At 43.7% G+C, this 8,439-nt stretch overlaps 1 protein-coding gene across 1 annotated transcript in view; it reads left to right on the top strand.

The window, feature by feature from the left end:
• The first annotated feature begins 153 nt into the window (after positions 1 to 153).
• CTBS (chitobiase) overlaps positions 154 to 8,439 on the top strand; it is a 41,499-nt gene continuing 33,213 nt past the window's right edge. Inside the window, exon 1 of the mRNA XM_045801914.2 lies at positions 154 to 722. Within this exon, the coding sequence (XP_045657870.1) occupies positions 555 to 722 (168 nt within the window). The 5' untranslated portion in view covers positions 154 to 554. The remainder of the gene's footprint in view (positions 723 to 8,439) is intronic.

Raw genomic sequence — 8,439 nt, 5'->3', positions numbered from 1 at the left:
CGCCCAAGACAAAGCCTTGTATGTAAGGTCGTTGCTCTTACTAAAACTGCCACCTGCCACCCTGGAGTGACCCGCCTCTTTCCTCTCTCCCTGCCCTGTGTGCGGGAGCCAGTTTCAGAGCACACCAGGAAAGTTCCTGAACCCTCCCCCCCCATTGCAACCATGCTGCTCAGTCATCCCTATCAAGCTCCCCTACTTCTCCATTTGGGGGGCCCCCTCCACTTTCAAAGTGTACAAGGAGGACAAAGGGCCACGACACGAAGACAGGTGCAGAGTGTTGAGGGGTATAAATGGTACTGATGACATGTGCTTGATTGAATCGGCAGGTCTGCTGGGGCCTGAGGCACTGGCTTGCCAGGGCAGGTCTTCGAGGCAGCCTTTCTCCTTCACCCCACCTTCACGTCCCCATTGGCCGAGACTGCCCCGCCCTCCCCACGTCAGCCCCTCCCAGGTCCGCTCTGCGCGCAGGCAGGGCCCACCTTGCTGAGAGGCTTGACCCGAGCCAGCGGGTGGAGGAGCTCGGTCCCGCCGAGGAGTGAGGAGGGACTGCCGCCATGACGCCACCGCAGCGTGGTCGCCTGTGCCTCCTCGCCCGCCCGCCACACGGCGTCCCCGCGCTGGCTGTGCTGCTGCTGTCACTGCTGCCATTCTGGGCAGGGGCCCGCTGCCCTTGCCAGGATCCAGCGTTGTGCCAACCCATCACCCAGCACCCTGACTTCGAGGTCAGTGCCTCTCCCTTGGCCTTTCGGGTTTGGTCCTTATGGCCTGGTAAGAAGCTAGAGTAAAGCTGAGCCCTGAGAAGAGGTGGTGCGGGTGCAGTCACCAACTTTGACACTCCCTGAGGGCCTCTTCATGGACGGCCTTCGTCATATGATGGGGAAACTCAGGTTGGGCAACTCTTCCCACGGCTCACAGTTAGTGCGGCCGGAAAGAGGCAGGCAGGTATTCAAACCCGGGTCTGGCCCCAAATGTAGGCTCCTTTCATTGGCCCGCAGTGCCTCTCGGTGGCGCACTGGGCAAACCAGCGAGGAGGCAGGGTAAGAAGGCATTTCCTAGGTAGCAAGTTCGATTGCTTTCTAAGAGCATGAATATTTAGCCTGAGAGAATCGCAGCACAACAAACAGGACACTGGAATGCAGAATGTTCTACAGTACCTTTGCTTTTCCCTATCTACCAGCCCTTTCTTTTAGGCACCTCAAAACAATCCAAGAGGGATGGTAAAAATATTTTCCTTCTACCCACCTACCAATTTATAAGGCTTTGGGGAACTTTAATCAAACACCCTTTCACAGGTGATATGAAAATCAGCTGACACCCAGAGTTTGATGACTGCAACAGGCGTTGAAGGAGGAAAGGCTTAATACTGTGAAAAATAATGGACGAAAACCTCCTTTAACTTTTTGAGGAAACTCCATACTGTTCTCCAGACTGGCTGCATCCATTTGCATTCCCACCAGCAGGGCAAGAGGGTTCCCCTTTCTCTGCATCCCCTCCAACGCTGGTTGTTTCTTGGGTATTAAAGAGGGCACTTGTTATGATGAGCACTGGGTGTTGTGTTTAAGTGATGGATCCCTGAATTCTCCTCCAGAAACCCATATTGCACTGTATGCTCACTAACTAAAATTTAAATTAAAAAAAAGAAAAAAGAAGGAAACTTCCTAAAGGAATGGTCAGGAGGCCAGGTAGGGGGAGCTCTCACCTCCTTGTCAAGTGCAGAAACAATAGGGAAAGCAGGGGTACTTTGCAGGTGGGTATTACTTTACTACCCTAACAGGGGGAAGAAAGGCTCTCCTCCTTCCTGGCAACAGCCCAACCAATGCGACATCCTCACAACTTAGCCAATGAAAAGCCCCTATACTTCAAACTCCCAGTTTACTCTAATTGACTTTTTGTTTGTAACAGCCTTCCTAACGTCCCCCTTTCCTCTATAAAAGTGTTTTTCTCCTTCGTTTTGTGGTTTTGCTGTAGCTTGTTTGTCCTGGTTTGCAATTCCCTGCTGTTCCCAAATAAACACTTCTTCGCAGGTAAGATAGCCAACAGTTTTATTTTTAAGGTTAACATTAACATTACTTAGTGATCAGACGCGGGATCCAGAGAAGAACTCCCCCCTCCCCACCCCCAACAGCTCTGAGGCTGGTCAGCAAACAGGTGCTGGTCCCCTTGGCGCCTGGACTCCTTGCTTTCTTGCCCACCCTGGGGTATGAGGGTAAGTTTTGTCCCGGATTTCAAGCACCACACTGTGTGTTTGAGTTTTCCAGACATTATTTGGGATTTGTTTTAAGGTCTTGTTTTTGTTTTCTAAGGGTACTCGGCCCTTGGTAGGACTCCTGTTTGGAACTGGACTGTTGCTACTGGAACTGTGCGGGCCTTTGGCCTGATTCCTTCTGGAACCAGGCTGTTCCTGTCGAAACTGCTGTTCAGGAATTTTTCTCTTTAGAGAAAAACCTCCAGGAAGTGGGATTCCAGTCATCAGAATGCCTCGAGGGTGCCCCCCAGCCAAGCTCTGGCCAGTTTTGTTTTAAAACTATGGTCTCGGTGCCTGGGTGGCTCAGTCGGTTGAGTGGCTGCCTTTGGCTCAGATGGTGATCTCGAGGTCCTGAGATCGAGCCCCACATCAGGCTCTCTGCTCACTGGGGAGTCTGCTTCTCCCTCTGCCCCTCCCCCACTTGCTCTCTCACAGTCTCAAATAAATAAATAAAATCTTTAAAAAAACAAAACTGTGGTCTCTCCCATATGCATTTATAACTGAGTGGATTGACTTAACCAAAATGCAGAACATCAATGGCCGTTATGGGGAATTTTGATCTCCCCAAACTTGCTTTACTCAGTTAGAAAGCTGTGGCTCCAAAACAAACCTGAATGGGATGCTTATGTTAAATGGTACCTGGAGGCTTCCAGATATTCTCAGGATTCTAAGTTCGCCTCTCTGCAAGACACTATTTCTAACCTGAGGCAAAAAATTGAAAGGAGTCAAAATGGCTTCTGAGGCCCCTTTTCCCTCCCTCATCTTTGCAGACATGAATCTGTCTCCTCCTTCCTCTCCCGAGCCTCTTAAAAACCATACTCTTTATTTTTAAACTTTTTTTAATTTTTATTTTTTAGATCTTATTTATCAGAGAGAGAGAGAGAACACATGAACAGGAAGGGCAGAAGGAGTGGGAAAAGCAGACTCCCTGCTGACTGCGGAGCAGAGAACCTGAGGCAGGGCTCCATCCCAGGACCCTACAATCATAACCTGAGCTGAAGGCAGATGCTTAACTGAGTCACCCAGACACCCAGTTTTTTGTTGACCTAAACAAAACCCAAGTTTCTTATGTTCCCTGGACTAAGGCCGAATTGTGAGCCATAAAGTTTCCTAACGTGACTGAGTACCTCCATGAACTTTGCTGAAGAATTCACCATGTTCAGACTGAACAGCCTCGAGTCTCGGCTTTATATCAACTAGCCCACCTGCTTAGCGGTGAGGACCAGGCCAAGCACCGGATGAAACTAACCCTAAGGTAACATCCTGACGGTGATTTAGAGAAAGCCCTAACTTTTGACCCAATACTGGAACGCTTGCTGGGGATCTCTACTGAGCAATTAGAGTAGCTGTTGTTCAGCTTGCTGATTGACACAGGATTCCGGCTTACACACAAAAGCCTGACAAACCTGTTCATGATTATTACCATCAACTGCAAATTGTATTTTAAGACTGTTCTGGTTTTTCTGTAGATGTTGAATCCACCTGGGTGGCATTTCATTCTGTTCATCAGTGGGCTTAACTGGGATCTTTTCTTTTAGTTAAAAGGATCAGGATGAAATAGGAAATTTACCACTCCAGATTTAGTTAATTTGACAAATCTGCTCACTCACATCTTTGATGACCCACCTAAAAGAAAAACTGCTAAAATTCTTAATTTTTTTTTAAAGATTTTATTTATTTATTTGACAGAGACTGCGAGAGAGGGAACACAGCAGGGGGAGTGGGAGAGGAAGAAGCAGGCTCATAGCGGAGGAGCCTGGTGTGGGGCTCGATCCCAGAATGCCGGGATCGCGCCCTGAGCCAAAGGCAGACACTCAACGACTGAGCCACCCAGGCGCCCCTAAAATTCTTAATTTTCAACTCCAGCAAATGAAGGCCTCTAAACAAACCCCAAATCCCCGTAGTTTCTGTTGTTACTGCTCTTAAGAGCCAGGGCGTTGGGGAAAAGAGAGTATTATGAATTTAAGCGTTCCAGGTACCTTCAGCCTTCTAGTTGGCCTTTCCAGTGTCCTCTTAATTCCCGGTAACAGAGTCCAAGAAATTATAGGGGCTCTTCTCAGTCTTCCCTCTTAATTGGCTTCAGAGAAACCACTCTCCAGACTGGAAATGAAAATCTGCTTGTATTGATACCACAGCTACCCTCCCAGTGCTTACCCCCACTGCTACAGAGCAGCCCCTGCCTTAGAGCACTGAAGCGGTTCCAATAGTAGGGCTCTCGAATAAACCTCAACAAGACCCTGCTCTGAACCTTTTCCCTTTTGTCTAGGCCCTTTGAGACCTACCCTTTTTCCTCTTATTCTACCTCCATTTATTGGGCTGAGATTTCTTAGAAAAGTAGGATGCCAAGATTTTTCTCAAAAGGGAGAAATAATTCTAGAATTTGACAATGGTAATAAAAATAGCCAACCAGGAAAATTAAATGACACTTCAATGTTTTTTATTTATTCGTATTGGCTGAGCTACCATCCTTTTTATGGGCAAAAGCCTCAATTGATATTCGCAAAATCCACAGTGCACCTTCCATCAGGATTCAAATCCCTTAAAATCTCTCCCATAATTAATACCCTATAAATAAGCCTCTCAAGGAGACATCAAGTCCATAATAGAATATTACAACGCTCGGGGCTTCATCATCCCCCGCACTAGTGCCTGTAATACCCCTATTTTAGCTGTGAGAGAACCCAATGACCAGGATGGAAATTTGCCTAAGGCCTCCAAGCAATAAATAACATTGTTACTCCTCGGCACCTTGTGGCTCCTATCCCCCCCCCCCCCCCCCGGCCACTAACATCCATTCTCGCTGAAGGCAAATTTTTCACTGAAATTGATCTATGCAACACCTTTTTAGGATTCCAGTTGATGAGGATAGCCAATATCTTTTTGCTTTCACTTGGGAAGAACGGAAATATACCTGAACAATAATGCCCAGGGTTTCACAAAGAGTCCTTTTTACTTTTCATGAACCTTAAAAGTTGATTTGGATGATAAAAAGTTTTCTCCAGGCTCTATCTTGTTGTAAAATACATAGATGATTTGCTTCTCTGCTCCCCTTCTCAAACCCCTTCACAGGAAGAAAGCATCCACCTGTTGAAATTTTTGGCCTTAAAGGGACATAAAGTCTCCAAAGAAAAACTGCAGTTTTCTCAAACTCAGGTTTGATACTTGAGGCATCAGAATAAGGACTACGTTTGAATCAGATGAAACCCCTCACAACTGCTTAGTGCTGACAGATTACCTTTGAATCCCTGTGACAATTTATATGAAACTCCTCTAACCAGTGCAGGTTTTTCATGGTTTACTGATGGTTCTTACCTAAAGGACGAAAATAGTAAATATCATACTGAGTATTCTATTGTAATTCCTCTTGGGGTCACTGAAACAACACCTTTACATTTGGATAATTCAGCCCAACAGGCTGAATGATATGTCCTTACTTGAGTTCATATCTTAGCCAAGGGTAAAATTGCAAACATTTATACTGTTAGTTGGTATGTTTTAGGGGTAGCTCATGATTTTTGAATATTATGGGGACAATGCGCTGTCCTTATCTCCAATGGAAGAATTTATCAGATGCCATATTTTTGTCGATTGCCTTGGCTCTTAAGGTTCCTGGGCATTTCAGACACTCCCTGGAGGACAAAGTAATCCACCGCACTGATATTTCTGCCAAAATTGCTCTTCTCAAGGAAATTGATGGCCAGACCTCTGCCATAGCTCAAAGGGATGTTCTCCCAAATGATAATTTTGGAAAAATTGATAAATATCTAACAATTGGCCCTAGGAAAGGGAAAAAATATTGGAAATCTAATAATTTTGGCTGCATAATAAGACAACTAATTCTGTTTTGGGCCAAATAACACTCTGGCCCTATCAGAATTCTAAAATTTGCTGTACTTAACCACTGTACATGCATTAAACCATTGGTCTGCTGACAAATGATAGCATTTATGAAACAATATTGGTGGGGAAAAGTTAATGAGGCTTTCCAAAGTGCCTACCATCCAGAGAAATCTGTTCCTGCAAATGCATTTTATACAACTTCCCCTCTCATGTATAAATATATTTTAGTCATGGTTTGTGTGTTTTCTCACTGGACCAAAGCTTTCTCTTCTAAGTCAGGCCAATGCTTCTGTCAGAAAAGATTATACCTGGGGAACCCCTCTCAAACTTTACAGTGATCAGGGAACCTATTTTACCGGTCAGGTGCTTTGATAATTGTGCTGTTTGGTTGGTTTTACACCACATTCATTGTGCTACCGTCCTCAGTCCTCAGGGTTAGTCACATGCTCTAATGGCGCTATTAAGACTCACTGGCAAAATTAATAGATATCCTCCAAATACCTTGGTCGGAAGCACTGCTGTTGCTCTTCCAAATGTCAGATTCACCCCCTTGGAACTCCTCACTCTCACCCTTGTAATAGTCCTAGGACATCCAGTGTACTCTGCCCTGCTACCTCAAACCCACAGTTAATAGAAGAAGATATATACGTCAATACTATGAAGGTCTAATTGCTTCTATTAAAAATAACTATACTTTGTTATTTAATTTTTTTTTTGAATTCCAGTATAATTAGCATACAGTGTTGTATTTTCAGGTGTACAATAGTGATTCAACAATTCTGTACATTACTCAGTGTTCATCGCAAGTGTACTCTTAATCTCTTTCACCTATTTTACCCATCCCGCCACCTCTCTCCCCTCTCCCCTCTGGTATCCATCAGTTCTCTATTTAACAGTGATTTTTTTGGTCTTTTTTTTCTTTGTTTCTTAAATTCCACATATGAGTGAAATCGTATGGTATTTGTCTTTCTCTGACTTATTTCACTTAGCATTATACCCTTTAGCTCCATCCATGCCCTGCAAATGGCAAGATATCATTCTTTTTGATGGTAGAGTAATATTCCAGTGTGTATACATACGTATGTGTACACACTACATCTTCTTTATCCATTCATCTACTGATGGACACTTGGGCTTCTTCCATAATTTGGCTGTTGTAGTAGATAATGCTGTAATAAGCATGGGGTTGCATATATCTTTCGGAATTAGTGTTTTTATATTCTTTGGGTAAATACCCAGAAGTGGAACTGCTACATCCTAGGGAAATTCTATTTTTAATTTTTTGAAGAAGCTCCATACGGTTTTCCACAGCGGCTGCACCAGTCTGCATTCCCACTAAGAGCATGAGTGTTCCTTTTCCTCCACAGCCTCACCAACACTTGTTGCTTCTTGTGTTTTTGACTTTCGCCATTCTAACAAGTGTGAGGTGATATCTCACTGTGGTTTTGCTTTGCATTTCCCTGACGATTAGTGATGTTGAGCATCTTTTCATGTATCTGTTGGCCGTCTGAAAGTCTTCTTTGGAGAAATGTCTGTTCCTCTCTTCCCATTTTTAATTGGATTATTTGGGGTTTTGGTGTTGAATTGTATAAATTCTTTTATAATTTGGTTACTAACCCTTTATCAGATATGTCATCTGCAAATATCTTCTCCCATTCAGTAGTTGCCTTTTAGTTTTGTTGATTGTTTCCTTTAATGGGCAGAAGATTTTTATCTTGATGTAGTCCCAATAGTATATTTTTGCTTTTTTTCTCTTCAGGAGATCTATCTAGAAAAGTATTGCTACAGCCAATATCAGAGAAATTACTGCATGTATTCTCCACTAGGATTTTTATGGTTTCAGGTCTCACATTTAGGTCTTTAGTCAATTTTGAGTTTATTTTTCTGTATGATATGAGAAAGTGGTCCAGTTTCATTCTTTTGCATGTAGCTGTCCAATTTTCTCAACACCATTTGTTGAAGAGACTTTTTCCCATTGCATATTCTTGCCTCCTTTGTCAAAGATAAATGTCCATTTAATTGGGGGTTTATTTCTGGGCTATATTCTTTCCATTGATCTGTGTCTATTTTTGTGCCAGTACCATGCTGTTTTGGTTACTACAGCTTTGCAATATATCTTGAAATATAGGATTGTGATACCTCCAGTTTTGTTCTTTTTTTCCAAGATTACTTTGGCTAATTGAGCTCTTTTGTGGTTCTATAGGAATTTTAGTATTCTAGTTCTGTGAAAAATGCTCTTGGTATTTCGATGGGGGATTGCATTAAATCTGTAGATTGCTTTGGGTAGTATGGACATTTTAACAATATTTGTTCTTCCACTCCACGAGCATGGAATATCTTTCTATTTGTGTTGT

The sequence above is a fragment of the Ursus americanus genome, chromosome 12, assembly GCF_024610735.1.
Source record: "Ursus americanus isolate L20-20 chromosome 12, mUrsAme1.1.p, whole genome shotgun sequence".
Lineage (NCBI taxonomy): Eukaryota > Metazoa > Chordata > Mammalia > Carnivora > Ursidae > Ursus > Ursus americanus.
This window is presented reverse-complemented; position numbering and strand designations above follow the sequence as displayed.